General features: G+C 46.9%; 2 protein-coding genes across 3 annotated transcripts in view; one reads left to right on the top strand and one right to left on the bottom strand.

Annotated features, from left to right (window-relative positions):
- The first annotated feature begins 109 nt into the window (after window positions 1-109).
- Window positions 110-10,160, top strand: LOC311532789 (uncharacterized protein). 2 transcript variants are annotated; one of them, XM_084651612.1, is made up of 5 exons: window positions 110-232; window positions 3,008-3,141; window positions 4,239-5,112; window positions 7,057-7,230; window positions 8,434-10,160. In XM_084651612.1, the coding sequence occupies exons 1-5, from the start codon at window positions 186-188 to the stop codon at window positions 8,597-8,599; spliced, it is 1,395 nt and encodes a 464-aa protein (XP_084507738.1). In that variant the 5' UTR covers window positions 110-185; the 3' UTR covers window positions 8,600-10,160. The 2 variants fall into 2 exon arrangements, 1 of the variants encoding a protein (XP_084507738.1); XR_014714449.1 differs by lacking the exon at window positions 110-232 and adding an exon at window positions 438-658.
- Window positions 10,161-14,316: 4,156 nt separating this feature from the next.
- The window catches only part of VWA1 (von Willebrand factor A domain containing 1), a 29,989-nt gene continuing 25,530 nt past the window's right edge, over window positions 14,317-18,775 (bottom strand). Inside the window, exons 5-6 of the mRNA XM_084652072.1 lie at window positions 18,426-18,695; window positions 14,317-16,617 (exon numbers count right to left, since the gene is read on the bottom strand). Coding sequence (XP_084508198.1) covers window positions 16,562-16,617; window positions 18,426-18,695 — 326 coding nt within the window. The 3' untranslated portion in view covers window positions 14,317-16,561. The remainder of the gene's footprint in view (window positions 16,618-18,425; window positions 18,696-18,775) is intronic.

Raw genomic sequence — 18,775 nt, 5'->3', positions numbered from 1 at the left:
GGGACTCGAGGAGGCGGCTCGGAAGAGTAATCCGATTGGTTATCGAGACCGCTGAGGGGGCGGGACTTCGAGGTCAGGAGGGGAGAGGAGAAGGGGCGAACGGAAAGGCAGCGGGGCGGCGCTTCCGCCTAGCAACGAGAGTGTTGGGGGCGTCGCTAAGGAGGGGGAAGCTGCCGGTGCTGGACATGGCGGAGCGAGGGCTGCGGGTGCGGGGCCGCGGAGCCCGGATCAGGTGCGGTGCGGTGCGGGCGGGGCCAGGGTGGCGTGACTCCCCCCGGGGGACGGGCGGCAGGAGCCACCGGGGCGTGGTCCCCTTGGAGGGAGGACCCCCAGGGGTGTGAGCCCCTGCGGCGGGAGGGGGAGCAAGGAGCCCGGGGGGGAGTGTTACCCACCCCGCAGGAGCGGGTAGGAACCCCCAAGGGGTGATCCTGGGGGGAGGAGCCCCGGGGGGGGGTCCCCGGGTAAGTGCATCAGAGGGGTCGCCGTGTTAGTCTGGATCCGTAAACGCGGCGGAGAGGCCTGGGGCACCTTCCAGACTCACCGAGGTGCTGGAGCATGAGCTTTCCGGGGCGACTCCCCGCTTCCTCGGCGGCACGCAGTGGAAATTTCCAGAGGCAGGCATAAATATGCAAGCCAGAATCAGGCTGGGGATAAGGAGGTTAGTGCAATCAGGGAGGATGAGGCCCTCTTCTAGCAGATGAGGTGTGAACGCCAAGGGAGGAGAAACGGCTTTTGTGGTTGGCGAGCCAGTCACAGTCTTTGTTTCCTCCTGAGCTGAGGGGGTCAGATTTGCAAATGAACTGAAGCTCCGCAGTTTCTCTTTGAAGTCTGGTCCTGAAGTTTTTTTTGCTGCGGGATGGCTGCCTTTACATCTGCTCCTGTGTGTCCAGGGAGGTTGAAGTGTTCCCCTACAGGTTTTTATATATAGCCATTCCTAATATCTGGTTTGTGTCCATTTATCCTTTTACATAGGGACTGTCCAGTTTGGCCGATGTACATAGCAGAGGGGCATTGCTGGCACATGATGGCATAGATTACATTGGTGGACGTGCCCGTGAATGAACCGGTGACGGTGTGGCTGATCTGGTTAGGTCCTGTGATGGTGTTGCTGGTGTAGATATGTGGGCAGAGTTGGCATCGAGGTTTGTTGCATGGATTGGTTCCTGAGTTAGAGATACTATGGTGTGGTGTGTAGTTGCTGGTGAGAATATGCTTCAGTTTGGCGGGTTGTCTGTGGCGGAGGACTGGTCTGCCTCCCAAGGCCTGTGAAAGTGAGGGTTTGTTGCCCAGGATGGGTTGTAGATCACTAATGATGCGTTGGAGAGGTTTTAGCTGAGGACTGTATGTGATGGCGAGTGGAGTTCTGTTGGTTTCTTTCTTGGGCTTGTCTTGCAGCAGGAGGCTTCTGGTTACACATCTGGCTCTGTTGATCTGTTTCCTTATTTCCTTGTGTGGGTACTGTAGTTTTGAGAATGCTTGGTGAAGATCTGGTAGGTGTTGGTCTCTGTCTGAGAGGTTGGAGCAAATGCGGTTGTACCTCAGTGCTTGGCTGTAGACAATAGATCGTGTGGTGTGTCTGGGGTGGAAGCTGGAGGGCCACCCCCTGGGTGATATGGGCCTCCCAGAGAAAGGGGACATGAACCCCGGGAGCGCTTCCAGGAGACAAGGGGGTATCAGCCCCATGGAATGGCCTCCACAGGGGTGGGGATATGAACCCCCAATTGAAATGTGCAAAGTGCGAGCCCCAGGGCGCTCCTGCTTTATTATAATACTTTGCCCTTCTCTAGCTCCTTCTAACCAAGGTGCTCAGCGCACATTAATGAGCTCACACCCATCACTGTGAGGTAGGGGAAAGTACAAGGCCTAGTTACAGCTGACAAAGCTAGTGCAGAGAGGAAAGGTGATTTGGCCAAGATCCCACAGCAGCTCAGTGGCATGGCAGGTATTGAATCTAGGAGTCTGGGTTTCCCACCCTTGGCTTTGAGTCTTACACACATTATACTGTAGAAATGGGCGGATTAACTTTTTCATTAATTCTCAAAAGTGTGAATATGGTAATTGACCTGGCAGTGATTGTTTCCAGCAACAGGTAAGCAGCATTGCTTCCCAACAAAAGACAGCAGAGAATGTAAAATTAATTTACTGTGAAATAGAGTCAACCTCTTGTAAAAACAAATAAATAGTTCTGCAGAATTTCTGTTCATTTATGACAGCAAAAATAAGGTAAAGAGAAAGATAATTTAATAATGATCAGGGTTCCTTCCAGTGTCTGGAATCCAGCCAGCTAGACCAATGGTGCGTTAACTCCCATGTCCCAGTTCCTGCAGCACTGGAAAAGACAGCTAAGATCTAGTGACTAAAGGGAAAGTTTCAGAGGAATGAAAAAATCCCTACCAAAGCACCTGCTGATCAGCTCATACCTGTAAGCTTGAGGCTTGAAAGTCTTTACAATATTTATTTTAGCTTGTATCACTAGAGGTGCTATTTCTGTTTATGCGCACTTTAACAACGCTTTTTAAAAGGTATCCTGGATAAAACAGCAGAAATGATAATTGAATGGCACAGATCAAAACTAGCAGCCTTTGGAATGAGTGAAAGTATTTACAGAGTATAGAAACTAAGACAATGAAGGAAAACAAACAGTCTATGTTCGGAGTGATCTGGAGTCTGCTCTCCGATAACCAGCTTTTCACCATTTCAACTCCATTGACTTAAATTAAGTTCCTAGTAATTTACATTGGTATAAGGGAGAGGAAGCAATTCAAGTCTGTTTCTGTCTTTCGATTTCCACAATAACCACCTACTTCAGAGGAGAGATACCACTGGAGGCTGCCATTGTCAGAGCCTGTGTTAGACGTAGTTCACATCTGAATATAGACTATTATGCATATTTAGACTACAGTGGACACTTCCCACCAGTTTCAAGAGTAACACAAACATACACACAACCTGTTATTAAAATTAATACAAACACTCAACACTAAAATGTTTTCTTTTTTCTTTAAAGAGAGAAACCAAACAAATTCCTTAGCAGCACCCAGAAAACTACTACAACTCACTGTCTGAGCCTCAAAGGACCGGAAAAGAACCAGACACTGCACAGCAACTGGGAAGGAACTTCATTATTTAAAAAACAAATTGGTAGGATATAATATAAATCCTGATAAAGTCACCGCTTTGACAGTGGATGCTCTCTTTTTACATAGTATATCTTATCATCTGGAAAAGACTGTGGGCCCTATTCAGGTTTCAAGCTAGTGTAAATCAGGAATAATTGCAATGGAGCCAACCAGTGTGAATGACATCAGGATAAGGACCACTTTATTTAAGCTATAGAAGACCGATGTTCAAAGGATCTCTGTCATATTTGTGTGTATTTATCTTAAACATACAGAATATAGATCTTTTAAATCCAAAATGAGAGCAAATATATTTTACCAAAGGATTTAAAAATTGCATGAAGTGTTAACTCACTTAATGTTGCCTGTATTTTGCATCTAGGAGAATGGTGGTGGTTTTTTGTTTTGTTTTTAAAACAGGAAGGAGGGGTGTCAGGTCTAAACATCAGAACTGACAAACCTAGATTCTCTAGGGCAGACTCAAACTTGGCTAGATTTAATCGGTGCTGTATGTATATAGGACCCAATCCTGCAAATACTTACTACTGGACCTCGGGCGTGCTACTAGAAGTACTCCTGGGGAGACTGTGGCACCATTCACAGTAGTAAACATTATAGTCAGTGGTTAGTGTTTGCAGGATTTGTCCGATAGCATATGAAGTGCTTTGAGATCCTTTGGAATGCAAGTCCCTAAGAGATGTAAAATTATTGGGCCATATTCTCTGCTACTATTTTTATGAAAGATTGTGCTTTAAAATGAGAATAATTCCAAACTACCACTAGTTAGCCTCAAACTGACTACATCTCATCCAGATTTTTCTAGGGTCAGTTCTCAGACGTCCAATACTTATCCCTGACTGCCTTATTTATAACACATTGTATAACGTCCACCCCTTAAGGGTAGAGCTGTGTGCCACAATACGTATAACATACAGAATAATTCTTCTATCCCTGGGGGGCTGTGAAGCTTAGATTATAAAGTGCAGTGAGATCCTTTGACAGAAGTACGTACACTACGTTATTTCTGCTCTGTGCTAACAATAGCTACTGATAATGTAGAGCAGTCTACAAGTATAATTAATAGCATTTCCTAAATAAATGCATTTTTTCCCCACCTAGAAACTAGCTTATCTCCATATATAGAAGAGAGTCCCAGCATTGATGACTTAGAAGAAAGTTTGCGGAAACTTAAAGTTCAGGTGGACAGTTTGGCCTCAAGTCTGAGTTTTGACCCTCATCAAGATTATGCCATAGATTCTGGCGCTACAGTCAACTCGAACACTTTTAATTCTACGTGGCCAAGATTTCATAATGGGACCTATGCAGAGGCAGACACTGGAGATGCACCAAAGCAATCTGCAGAGTCAGAGTGGTTTCTGAACCCAAGACATCTAGTCAAACCATTGGGAGAGTATCCAGCACTAACAAGCTTAGGCCTTCCTACGTTCTCCACATCACCCATCAACTGTGTGCCAGGGCTCCTGGGGAGTGAGATTGCAAGTAGGAACTATGTGCCATCACTGGATCTTGCACATACAGAGTCTTTCCCAGTGAAGCTTGGTGCTCCTCATGTGATTGGAGTCAGGTCATTGTTGCCCCCTAAAATCCCGGTGCAGGATCGCTCTCCTGAAAGGTCCCTCTCCCTTGATCGTTCTGGGACCAACCGATCCCGTTCATTCTCTCCGGCTCCCAAAAGAAGCCGGTGGCTAAGATCTCGCTCACAGTCACCTAGACCCATCTGGAGACCAAATTCTGCTAAGGCAAATGCCTGTGCCCAGCCTCCACCGCACTTTGGCAGGTCCAAGTCCAGCAGAAAGAAAACGGCTTCAACCAGACAATCACGATCCAGAATATACAAACCAGGAGCCCTGGCTGCCAGGTCCTGTACTCCAGCCAGGATGAATACAAGGGGAACACTGAGCTATTCTTGGAGCCCTTACAGTCTGCCCTCCACCGCTGTATCCTCACCAACAGCTCAGGAGATTAATGAACGGTAAGAAAAGGCTTGTGCGGACATTCAAACTTTCCAGGAGTTCTTCCTGTCAGTGTGAGTCCAGACCATGTTACTAGATAACTATCAGATGTAACTTTGGACCACATTCCACACTGGTTTGTCCAAACAGTGTAACACACACAAGAAAGTACATTATATTCCCAGGCTACATTGTAATTTGGTTTTTAATTTGTTACCTTAGGGCTTGATCCAAAGCCACTGGGAGTCTTTCCATTTGATTTAAAATGGATTTTGGATCAGTCCCGGGAGAACGTAGTTTAAAACCAAACAACCAACCCGAAGTCAGAATTTTACCGTAGCTTTTAATGTAACATCACCTCTGTAGCCTTTTTTATTAAAGTGAATTTAGTAATGTTGTATTACACCATCCTGGGTTCAGCTGTGGTGGCTACAGTTTCAAGCTCAAAAGAGCGAAAGTCACCTCTGCTACTTGCTTCAGATTTAGAGCCTCTATGTACACCTAAAGACCCAGGATAGTGACCACACAGACATTCACAAGTACAAGGGCTAGTCTGTTTTACAAGTTTTATTATAGTTACAGTTAAAGTTATGATTATCCATGTATATAAAATTCTATAAAGACCTATGCACAAGTTAGAAATATAGTCATACTCCTATTCTTAAGGTCTGATGGATGTCTTGCCAATGATCATCAGAGGGATGGTTCCTGCTGGAGTTTTCCTGTAGGGAACTCTTTTTACCCAGTCTGGGAGCCCTCTTTCATCTTGTGATTCTGACTTCACTTACATTCCGCATATATGGATGAAGGTGTCCATCCTCTTTTTCCTTATTTGTATTGTGTCCCCCAAGAATATTGGGGTGTCCCATTTTTCATAGGTTGTTTGTAGTTCCTTTATTCCCATTAGCATTGATGCACATAGTGCAAGCTTTGGTAAGGGCCTGTGTTAGAACAATATGACTACCGGGTATCTTGTAGTCAAAACTTACTCTTCAGGTTAATTGTTCACAGTACCACCCACTGGTACATCTTTTCCCATAATCTTGTGGCATAAGTAAGTAACCAAAAAATGACCCTATATCAAGCATTTTTTAAGCCTGTGACCTAGTATGGCTAAGTATGACATCTTCCAGACCTCAGGTTGTGGGCCTTGCATGTCAGCCCTGCTTACTTCACTACCTAATGCATACTTCTCACTTCTTCTAAATACTGATCAATCTTATACTTCTAGAATGCTACAACGTAAATCTTTTTAGCACAGAATGATTATGTATGACACAACACACAAGTCATGAATGATCAAATGAACCAATTGGCCACACCACTCATGTGATGCTCTCACCAGTTCAATTGGAGGTGCTAATTAGTGCTTTCAGAGAAGCGGTTAGTGGAGGATTACCTATATTCTAAGCAGTCGTTCTCATGATGTCTTGTGCTTTAGAGCTGTATTTAGTACATAAAAACCCTATGGTGTGTGTGAGTCAAGCTTGCTTTATACATAACAGACTTACACAAAACCCTGGAAATGAAGTTAAAGCTTCTAACATGACATTTTTTACTTCTTTACTCAGAGACACACCTCTCTGCTAGAACAAACAGCATAAAACATGACACACCTTTAACTCTGTCCCAGTAGGGATGTCAGTCTTCCAGCACTCCCTTCCTCAAACTCCGCATCACCATAAACAGCCGGATGTCCCCTAATCCTTTATCTGGAAAATCACACATGTTTGGGGGTAGGGGAAGCTGGAACAGATTTTTGGATGCCCAGCTTGAGCCACCTTAAAGGGGCCAGATCTTCAGAAAATATTGAGCACCTGCCCTTTGAAAATCCATTTGGGCACTCAACAATTGTAGCAACTAAAGTCACTAGTCACTTTGGGTCACAGTTTGTGAAATGCTTTGAATTCCCCAGCTAAGAGATGTTATAGAAATGCAAGGGCTTGTTCTTGTTGATCGATCAGGTTTTTGCAGACTCTTGCAGAAGGTGCTGTTGGGAGGTCTTTGATAGAAATGTCCCCGTATCAGAAGGAGCTGGCTCGTCTCAGGCTGGAGCGCCTGCGTGTGGAGGAGGAATGGTTATTAGAACTAAAGAGGCAGCAAGAATTGGAGCGAACTCGGGGTCCAAAACCAAAGTGGTAAGTGCAAATCCTCAACCTTGTGGGTAGCCCAAGTGGCCAGGCTGCACGCTGGGTTTCTCCAAAGGAGAAAGGGTGCTTGGACCCAGGTCAGCTTAAAACTCCTTGGCTGCAACCTCACATATAGTCTGGTGGGGAAATAACTTCACAATTCACTATAATGCTTCCAAAATACTTCACTCTCATCTAAAACCAAGCCAATCGCCTCAGGACTAAGGTTTCAAACCTTGACCTCTGCAGGGCCCAGTATTGTGAGCCAAATGGATCTGTGCATGCATGCACATTTTGTGGGTGCAGTTTGGTGCCGGGTTCTGAAAATGTAGGAGCAGCTATTGAACCAGCAGAGGGAGCACAAGCTAACTAACAAACCTGTGAATCTGAAGCATTGATGATGCTAACAGTCATGGAGTAGCCATCTCCTCCTCTGCTCTGTGAGAAATGGCAGGGGGCGCTCATGGGAGGAGGAAATCGGTATCTGCTAAAGAGTAAAGTCCAATCTTGGTGTCTGTAAAGCAGGAGAGAGTGTATTGTTGTTTTTAACATAAGGGGAAGTACTCCAGGATCTCAGCCATGAGGGTCTTATAAGTACCTGGATAGATAGTGGGAGATTTATTATTGCGCCTCTTAAAGAGTTTCCCAGAGTGAGGGTCACTTGGTCCTGCATGTCTGTTAGTGACTTGTGTCCTGTCTCCCATGAGGGTTCTATAACATCCTTCTAAATTGGGCCCCGCCCAAGGCAGGGTTGTAGCACATTGAGGCCGCCTGTAGACTTAATGAACTTCTTTTAATCCACTCTCATGTACGGCTCTGTCTGATCCCCAGCTGGGATGATGCCACAGAGTACCCTATGCATCACACCAGGGAGTCTTAGGGCATCCAGGAGAGAAAGGCAGGATGCTGGAGAGGCAAGATTCTCTGCACACAGATATTTGGGGTTGGAGTCAGATCTGTTTTTGGGTCCAGGCATTGGATAGGTTTGTGTGTTGGGCGGAGAGTCACCAATACAAAAGTAATGCTACTTTATCATGACTTCCACCCTGGCTCAGCTGAAATCGGAGCTTGGAAGATTTGGGGATAGAAAGAAGAGTCCAGAGGACAAGGCATATTTGGGAAAGAACCATTTATGTGGTGCCTGCCCCCCTGTGGCTTTTATTATTATTCCCATCTCAGAGCCTGTCCAGTACTGTTGCTTCTCTTTTCTAGGTATGAGATGAAAAACTCCCAGTTTCATTATGAAGCCCACAAGAGTAACGAGTTGCTGAGGAACAGCCAGGACTTGCAGTCTGTATATAACTATAGGCAGGAACTGGCAGCAATGTCCAAGGAATTCCAACAGCATTTGAAACCTGCTCACCTGCACTCTCTCTAGTAATAACAAAAATGCATGGGAAGAGCTCTAACCAACCTGTGCTGGTAGGAAATGCAATCCGAGACTCCAGCCTGTGAATTCTGGAGGCCCATGTGCTGTGCTTAATGAAGAGGAAACAAGATGGTGGAGAGGGGAATTCTTTAGACCCAGTAGCCTATGGGCCAGTTCCACTCCAGTGCAACTTCACTGCCTTCAGCGCTGAAGTTGGCTTATTATCGTAAATAACAACTGACTAAATCACTAATGCTATTATTCACCTCTTTACTAAGGGCCAGCAGAAAATCTATGTGCTGGCCTTCCGCACGGGGGGGAAATCTTACCCTATGAGGAATTATCCCAAATCAACTTCCTTGCAGTATAAAAGAGCCTTTTACTGAAGTGGAGGGGAAAGGATTGAGGCAAGGGAAAAGTTAAGAGAACAAATCTATGGAAAGATTATAACGAGGACCACAGAAACAGCCCTAAAGCCCTAGTTGTCAGATCCTGCAGCTTGAGATGATGGGGGGAAAAAAAAACTCCGAACACGGCATTGATTGGCTCGGACACATTGATAAATAGCATAATGGCATTTGTTCAGCCTTTCCACTGATGGTGGCCTCTCTTTTCAACACTTGCTTCCATCAAAGCGCAGTTTCAGAGCGACTCCTTGCTCTTTTTTGCAGTTTCCTTCATTCTTTCTTTAATCCCTTCTGTAATTAGCTGCCGGCTAGTGGAGCATTCCAAAAGCAGCAAGCTGTCCAGGTTCAGCTGCAAACAAAAGGCGCACTGGTTCCTGCAGCTACTTACAGATGTTCTCTGCTGCATGATCCCAAGGTGCAATGCAGGCCGTTCTGGAAGCCAAGACAATGGCAGGCTGGTAGGTTGGTTTGTTTTGGAGATTTTAGCCTGCAGTGTCCATTATTTCCACAGTTTACAAGCAAACAGCCTAGGGATGATCCATCTCTGTTCCCTAAACAATATAATTAATTCTACTTTAACAACTTTCTAGTTAACATTTTTAATTTTCCAACAGAGGCCTTAGAATATATTGATTGTTTTAATAAAACTCTGTTAACAGTGATCATTGCTAGCAATCACAGGGGGACATTAGTAGGCCTTGGTTTGGAGCACCTCAGCTATCCAGCACAGATAATCTATTTGCTACACTGAAGACAAAATATTCTGAACTATTACAGAGGGGATTTGGGAATAGGGACTAATTTCACAAGCACAGAAGGACCCAAATAAAGAAGATAAATGTCATCACTCTCTCCCTAGCTCATTTTGGTCTGACATAAACAAATTGGCTAGTCCGCTACTGGAGATATCAATGATTGCTATTATTGTTTACCTCTCCTGGGGAAGCGACTATTTTAGCCTGCCAGTTGAACACTGGGAAAGTGACAGAACTATTCAGAATACTGTTACTTTGTTCAAATCCATTCCTGTTCATTTACAATTGCATTGATCTGCCCTGTACAGTACAGAAAGATACCATGTTAGGAAACAGATCACATCCCTTTTCCCAGTAGTACCCCTAGATAAACTGAAATGTTTCAAATTAAATTTACTTTTCATTGTTTATCCTGGTTTCGTTTTTGCATTTCTGTGGGGGCATGAAGTGATCCATGTCAGTTTCACATTCTGCTTCTCCTGTATTAGCACAATGCTGCTGTGCTTGGTAGGTAAATATCACTGGGAGGTTGAAGTCTAAACAAAAAAACTTAAACTGAACTAAAACTCCAAATAATCTCTCCCCATCCTCCACTAAATCACCCCTCCCCCAAAACCTAAACACTAAGCCACGCTTCCTGACTCCCATAGCCTCTCAGAGCCAGTAACAGCCACATGAGAAAGCAAACTTCTTTACATGGGAGGCTGCATAGTCCAGTGGCTAGAATGCAGGACTGGGCATCAAGAGAGTTTGTTTCTTTTCCCAGGTCTGCCACTGACTGGCTGCGTGAGCATGGGTATGTCATTTTGCCTGTCTGAACCTCAGTTTCCTTATTTGTCAAATGTGGGTAATGATAGAATCATAGAATATCAGAGTTGGAAGGGACCTCAGGAGGTCATCTAGTTCAACCCCCTGCTCAAAGCAGGGCCAATCCCTAATTTCTGCCCCAGATCCCTAAATGGGCCCCCTCAAGGATTGAACTCACAACCCTGGGTTTAGCAGGCCAATGCTCAAACCACTGAGCTAGCCCTTCCCCCACAATACTTACCCTCCTTTGTAAAGTGCTTTGAGATCTGGATAAAGAGGACTATATAGGGCCTAGGGATTATTGCCACTTGGTTGGGCGATGGATTTGTCGCCTAGAATTTAAGCTATAGGGATTCATACTGTACATATGTAAGATTTTCTGACTTAAGAGATGGGTGAAATCTTGGCCCCAGTGAAGTGAGTGGCAAAACTCACCCAGGACTTCAGTGAAGCCAGGATTTCACCCTACGTTTTGGTAGCACGAGAAAATGATCATTGTTAGGGTATTCTCCATAGTACACATGGGTTAGAAAGAGTAGGCCAGTCTAGGTGCCTAACTAGGGATTTCGGAGCTTAACTTTAGTTATCTGTGTTTTGAAAATGTGGCTCATTACATCTTGGTTTGAAAGTGGTTCTCTCTCATCTCACTAGCTTGTAAACCTGTTCTTCCCTTTCAAGTGATCATTGTTCTCTTGTGGGATGACTGTTTTGTAGAAATTCTGTATAAATGAGAAACGTGGATGATTAATAAAATATTGCAGATTCTACCTCATGAATAGCCAATATTCCAAGGGTCTGGATTTTGCTGATTCTTGAAAGATGAATGAAATGAGGCAGCAAACAGCCCAAGTGACAACCACTGGGATTTTTAAAAGAGTGTATGGGTCTACGGTATTCCACTCCCATTGAATTTCCATGGAATATGGGTGCTTAAGTCCTTTTGACACCTTTGCAATCCCATCCAACATACAATTCTTTGGAAAAGAGAATATATGCAACATTTATGTATTGCACTAAACCACCTAATGTGCGGTTATGGTCACAAATGACCAGCAATAGTGACCCATCGTCTGCATTGGCTTTACATCTCCAGCAGCTGCATTCACTCAGAGAATTTTGCCCTGTCTGTTCCAAATCCAAGCCAGAACTCAAAACCAAAATTTTCTTCCTACCCACACTGGAAACTGAATACATGACCTGGGGGGAGGAGTGCGGGGGGGAAATCAAGTGGTGTCCTTTCTGCTTTGTACATAAAACCTGTGGCATCAGAAGAGGGATGGGTGGGCCTTTTTCAGGCAAGTGGTTGTGGATTATAAATTTACATGCAGCGTCACAAAGTGTGCCATATTTACTCCTAGGGAAAATGCTGTTGTAATGTGCGTTGAAATAAAGAAGATTCTCTTCTCACATCTTCAGCTGACCCTCAGGCTCTCCTCCCAGGCTTTAGGAGATGAGCTGTTATCAATTTTCTCTTCTAGTTTTCCTATGCAGATGCTGCATTTGCATGGGATTGGTCCTCGGTTCATTTGAAGGCAATGCTCCCCCCAGTCGTGCAGTTTGGGGGTGATGAAGGAGAGAAAGCTCCCCAAAGGCAGAGGCCAGTAAGTTAGGCAGCGCTCTCATTTTCAGGTCATCTGCAAATGTTTCTTACCTGCCAGTCTGGTTCCTCTGAAGATTTTAAAGGCTGGGATTTAATAACATCCTTCATGGCAGAATGCTGGAAAGAAGCCATCTGTCCCGCTTTGGCTGTAGCACAGCCGGCCGCTCCCCCATCAGAGCATGCAGAAGCATTGGCTTCAGCAGCTGCGTATGGTAGGGACTCACGGTGCTACAGGAGAAAGTACAAAGGGGAAAGAGGAGCCCTGAACAAATGCCATTGCTCTTGGGAGCCTTTCATCCCACACATTGTCAGAGCACTTTCCTGGCAGGCTGAACACTTCCCCCTGGCCTGTGGGAACTGGTCCAGCTTTTATACCCCACAGAACTATTTTCTTCTCCTGACCAATGACAACAAACCCTCCCTCCTGCAGTCCCTTACCCCACCCCTTCTTTCAATAAATGGGGGAAGGCACTGTAGCTCCATTAAAGTCAATAGAACAATGCTGATGGATGCCAGCTGAGTACCTGCTTCAGTAAACCTCTGAGCAAGCGGGACCTCCCTGCTGCTTGGAGACAATTGCTCAAGCACATAAGCCAGAGCGCAGCTTCCCTTTGAAGTATGCTTGAGCCTGGGATGTTACAAGGAAAAGCTGCAAGAAGAATTCACCCCAGAGCAGCAGGGTTTGTTGTGAGTTAAGAAAACAAAACCACCAGAGTTAAACTCTAGAGCTGGGGCCAAATACACTGGCTTTTCCTGCGGAGAACAGCTAAGAACATATCCCTAGGTAGACTGCGATGTTTCAGCTTGGAAAAGAGATGACTAAGGGGGGGGATATGATAGAGATCTATCAAATCATGACTGGTGTGGAGAAAGTAAATAAGGAAGTGTTATTTACTCCTTCTCATAACACAAGAATTAGGGGGCACCCAATGAAATTAATAGGCAGCAGGTTTCAAACAAACAAAAGGAAGTATTCACACAACGCACAGTCAACGTATGGAACTCTTTGCCAGAGGATGTTGTGAAGGCCAAGACTATAACACGGTTCAAAAAAGAACTAGATACATCCATGAAGGATAGGTCTATTAATGGCTATTAGCCAGGATGGGCAGGGATGGTGTCCCTAGCCTCTGTTTGCCAGAAGCTGGGAATGGGTGACAGGGGATGGATCACTTGATGATTCCCTGTTCTGTTCATTCCTTCTGGGGCACCTGGCACTGGCCACTGTCGGAAGATGAGATTCTGGGCTAGATGGACCTTTGGTCTGACCCAGTATGGCCATTCTTATGTTCTGATAACAAGTGAACTAAACTGGAAGGTTTCACTCCCTTTCCAGGTGGAACAGCACATGACTGGCAGGCAATGTTCTGAAGAACCAGGAGGCCTCAACAAGAGGAGGCTGGGGAAGCACCCCACAAAAACATAGGGGTTCCTGTAGCAGATCCCACCAGTTGTCCCAGCTGGTGCAGTCTGCAACACTGGCCAGCACCAGATGCTTCAGAGAAAGGTGGAAGGACCCCAAAGTGTACACAGGGTACGGCACAGGAGTTAAATACATCCAAAGACATTACACAGGACGACGGTAGAAAGTTGCTCTATCTCCCACCTTTGTGGCATTGACAGAAACAGTCAACATTATTGTAAATCTTATCTAGGTATTTCTAACACGCCCATCCTTGTGGTATGTGTGTACCGTGCCAAAAATCCGGTTACTGAAACATTCAACTTGGGAATATAAAACACACACAGATCAGACAAATGGCAAAATTAAGGAGCCAGATTCTCAGCTGGTGTAAATCAGTGTAACTCCATTGATGTTATTTTGATTTACAGCAGCTGAGGATTTTACAGCAACATTAGCTTGGTTACATTGCATATCTGGCAGACGTATTTTAATATTACTTTTTATTCAGTCCAATACATACCTTAATCAGTGTATAGAAAGAGGGTCTCCCTAGAACTGCAGATTTTGAGTATTTCCATCATAAGTTCTTGTCACAGCTACCTACCATGAAGGTGTATGCGAACAATTATATTGAGTCACTTATAATTAAAATGAATACCAGGTTTTCCACACATCCCCCTTATCGGAGAAAAAGTTACCTTTAATCTATTTGCCACCTTGTAAGCCAGCAGGAAAGAATCAGTCCAACTGAATAGATCTTGTATATTTAATTTACTGTCTTCAAAAGAACGCGTTACAATAGAGGGAAGGCAATGTTAACGCATAGTAAGTTATGCCGGGGAGTTGCACAAAATTAAATGATCTCCGTCTTACAGCAAGAATGAACAAGATGCTTTTACATTTTACTGCATAAAAGATTCGGGAGGCTGTATCTTCCCCTTGATGCAAGTGTAACCTCAATGTTAGTCAATGACACACGCACCTGCCAAAGGAGAACACAGGCCCTGTAAGCTCCCCTGCTGAAGTCAGTCGCCTCTGTGCAAAGGGCCCGCCCAAGGTCTCTGCCCCATGTAAGCCACCCAGTTGGAGTTCAACACATCAGGTCCAATCAAGTCAATGGCAAAACTCCCACTGACTCCGAAGGTGCAGAATCAGGACCCTGAAGGGCTTGCAGGATCTATCACATGGCTTCCCAGACATACAGGACAGCTATTAAAATGCTTCACATGCATGTTAAATAAGCAATGAAGACCGAACAGCGCAAGCGTTTCTAGGGGAATGCATGCACGTTGGCGCTGCGCCCTTGGGCACAGAGAAATATGTACATCTCCTTCACACCCTACGCCCCGGTGGGTGGAACTGCACATCCAAAATGGCATTTTCGCTAGGTATTAAAATGATCAGCAGCCTCACTTCCCCCTACACACCTTCCCATCCCGAAAAGGCAGCAGGACTAAACCTGGAGGGTGAGAAAACAGCTAAGCGGTGTTCCTCCCACAGCAATCTCCTTTTACATGCAGCGCAGGATTTGAGGCAGGGCAGCAGCTATCTGAAAAAGTTTTTGATGTGAATATAGTGATGGGGAAAGGTTCCTGGAGACCACGAACAGGAAGCGGCAGTGCGAGCTTCCCCTATATGGCCGTGCTGATGGGACTCAAACTCATTCAAACGGGACACGTCTAGGGGTGTGAGAGTAAATTAATCTCCCAGGTCGTCCTGGATCTTCCACCTGCTGGGCCAAACTAGGATCAACTATGTGGCTGGTGGGGGGCGGGGGTGTGTGTGTGTGTGTGAGTGAGTGAGAGAAACAGCCACCTCAGCTGGCCTTTCTGTGCCCATGACATGCTGCTTCTGATCCCAGCAGAAGGCAGAAAAGGGTATAATCTGGTACCTGTTTTGGTTGGGGGGGGGGGACGGGACGGGAGAGCAGGATTTCCTGAAATCCCTTCATTTCTGAGCAGATGCGGGGGGGGGGGGGGGATTTAATATCCATGGAAGTGAGAGACTGAAGCCGTGTTGATGGGGCAAGCCCTATACGTGCTTCCTTCACACAGTTCTGCCAATGCATGTCAACCTTGACCTGAAACAACCCTGCTGCTCCATTCCTGGGAGTTAATCACGCAAAGACTGCCAGTCTTCAGAGACAGACATAAATCAAGGTCTGGACTCGTTGTGGTTATTAAATAACCCAGGGTGCTTTAGAAGAGTCAGGGAGTTAACCACTGTGTCCTGGCCAAACTCCAGATGGGGTCTCACATCTCCTCTTCTCTCCTCTCCCCAAATGATCCTTCTAGCTGGATCGTCCCTGCATATTCTAAGCTCCTTTAAAGGCTCTGTCCCTTCCACATGAGAGGTGGCTGCATTTCAGGGACGGATGACCGGAGCACCATTGGGATGCTCGCTGAACATCATGTTTGGATGGAAGGTGCTATTCATTAGGTGAATCTATTCTTTGCGGTCCTACCCTATTCCCTGTCACAAGACCTAGATCTGCCTCCCAAACCCTCTGATCTCACTGGGCACAATTCACCCCTGCTCTAACTCCAACAGCTTCAGTGGAGTTATACACCAGGGACCAATTTGGCTCCCAGCCACTTGTGATCAGTGCAAGGCCACTTATACTCCGCAAAAACCAAAACAAGACAGAAAATGAATAAAAAACAGGAAGCAAACGACGGTTCAGATTTCCCACTTTGTCTTTCCGTCGCTAATTTTTCAGGTGTAGGAACATACGAAAGGGTAACACAGAGGCTAGTACAATTTTTAACCTGCACCCATTGCATGGCTGGGATCCATCAGCCCATCTGCTTGCTCCAGCCAGCCAAGCAATGTGATAAGCTGGGGGTCGCACTTTACAGTCTCAGGAGCCTGTGGGCTTGACAACAGCTAGGGGGAACCACACACCTCCAGGGGTAATGCAGGATGGGAGCTGATCTGTGAGGTTCCCCCCCATTCACCCTTGTCCAATCCTTTCCCCTCGCTCTGTAGGGGAACAGCTCAGTCCAGTGTCCCTCGCGCTCTCCGTCTGTGCTTGTATCCTTGTGTGGCTGTCGCTGGAAAAGGGCCAAAGGACAAATGGTCAGCTCTGCCCGTCTGACCCTCCGGGGAAATCTCAGAGAGCTCACCCCCCTACCCGAGACATAGCTCCACCATGGCTCCGGTCTTTACAGGGCCGGGCGGGGGCGGAAATATCTCAACTCCACCCTCCCCCTGGCCTAGGGTGCCCAGATGTTCCGATTTTATAGGGACAGTCCTGACAGTTGGGGCTTTGTCTTATATAGGCGCCTATTACCCCCCACCCTGTGTTCCAATTTTTCACCCTTGCTGTCTGGTCACCCTCTCCCTGGCCTTGCCTAGCCAGGCAGTGTCCAAGCTCTGACCTTTCCTCTCTCTCCACACAGGAAAACTCTTCTCCCAGCCTGTCCCCTCCCCTCTCTCGACTACCGCAACCTCTTCCCCAACACGCCCCCTCCCCGGTCCATCCACACTCAGATCCTCTTCTTTTACCGTCACTCTGACGATATCGCCCCCTCTCTGAATCCCCCTGCTGCCTCCCGCTCCCCCATTTCACCACGTCAAGTTCCAGTCTTGTAGTTTTCACCTTCCAAGCCCTTCTCAACTCAGCCCCTCCCTGCAGCTCTGCTTTGGTCCCTTATCTCACCTTCCCCCTGGTGCAGCCATGCCAGCAAACCCACCTGCTCCTCCCATAAAGAGGTCCCTGCACTTTCTTCCACCCTGTCCCCAATGCATGGGACTCCCCTCCCCGAACTTCTTCAAGACAGGGGACGATAGGCAGATGGGTGATGTCAAAGCAGCACTGGACACCACCAGTGAGATTTACACGCTGCAGTTCCAGCACCCAGGTGCTCTGCTCCTCTCCTGCTAACCCCAGCTACTTTTTTGCAGGGAGCCATTTGCAGTTGGCACATTTCCTCCTGCCTGCAAAGCTGCAATTCACACCCCTAGGCCGAAGAACAGGGTCATGTAGACAAGCCACAGCCACTTGGAGAAGCCCTCTTATTAGAAATGTGTGAACAGCTGGATGCATCACAGCCCGGGGATGCCTTGATTGTGGGGTGATAGATCGGTATACCAGCCCCCAGCACAAGAGCAGCGTCATGGCAATTAGAGCCTGATCCAATGCTCACTGAAGTGGGTGGAAAGATCCCATTGATTTCAAAGGGCTCTGGATCGGGCCCTCTAAGAACTGAAAGAGGATTTCAGTATCAAAGCATCAGCAGCCTCTGGTGTGGGTACCTCCATTTTTACGTGACGAACTCGAGACCCCTCAAAGAAGCCCAAACTTCCAGACTGCACTGAGCACTCGCCTTGGGAAAACCAAGCTAAGCTACAGGTGTCTCAAGCATGACACCCAAAATCACTCGTTACTTTTGAAACTCTCCACCACCGTCTCAGCACTCGGAGAACCCCGATGCGCCGTTAAAACAGGGCTCCTCAGTCAAGGAACCAGAGCAAATCAACCTCCCAGACAACAGCGCTTCTTGGACAGGGTCAGTTTAAAAACACAGAGGATTTAAAAGAAATCTGTCTAGGTCCCAGGTCCCTCTACTGCATGTTACAAACCAGAATCCTGCCAACCCAGCCCCCTGGGTCTGATTTTCACAGGTGCTGAGTATCTACAGTGCTCACGGAAGTCAATGAGGACTGCAGGTGCTGGGCACCTCTGTAAATCAGGCCACTTCGGTCCTGCCCCGTGCCTCTGGCTGTACCCAATACACACTGTCCTGTAAGAGCAGCCAGGGCCACTGGGCATGGGTGGGCACTGGCTCACAGCCCCCGCCCCTTGCACGAAGGCACTAGTGCATTGCCCTCTCCAGGCAGGCTCCTGTCCCCGACTCACCATGCTGCATGTGCACCATGCGGCATAGCCCCTTCCCCGGCTGGTTCCTGTACATGGGCTTCACACACACTTTGTTGGCAGTGCCCGAGGCCAGGTCCGTCAGGAGCACACTGTGGATCTGCGGCGAGACGCTGAGGAGCGATGAGGGGCCCGTCTGCCGCCGGCACCTCACCCGGTAACCGAGGACTGGCCCATCGGCCGAGTCCCAGGAGGCCTTCAGGGTGTTGGGGCCCATGTCCTCGAAGCGCAGGTGTCTCACCTTGGAGCTCTCTAGCCGGGGGATGGAGAGAAGAGCAGATTAGAGGGGCCCAGTCATTTGGGGTCATCCCTCCTTCTGGGGCCCATTTTCC

This window comes from Lepidochelys olivacea (assembly GCF_965140295.1).
Source record: "Lepidochelys olivacea isolate rLepOli2 genome assembly, chromosome: 18".
In the NCBI taxonomy this organism is placed as follows: Eukaryota; Metazoa; Chordata; order Testudines; family Cheloniidae; genus Lepidochelys; species Lepidochelys olivacea.
Note: the sequence above shows the minus strand (reverse complement) of the source record. Positions and strands in the feature narration are given on the sequence as shown.

What these genes read in the sequence shown, in the direction of transcription:
- LOC311532789 (XM_084651612.1), top strand. Translation starts at nt 186, where the DNA reads ATGGCGGAGCGAGGGCTGCGGGTGCGGGGCCGCGGAGCCCGGATCAG. An exon ending in GGCCGCGGAGCCCGGATCAG is followed by an intron (nt 233 to 3,007) that starts GTGCGGTGCGGT and finishes TTTTCTTTAAAG; the next exon opens with AGAGAAACCAAACAAATTCC. An exon ending in CGGGGTCCAAAACCAAAGTG is followed by an intron (nt 7,231 to 8,433) that starts GTAAGTGCAAAT and finishes TCTCTTTTCTAG; the next exon opens with GTATGAGATGAAAAACTCCC.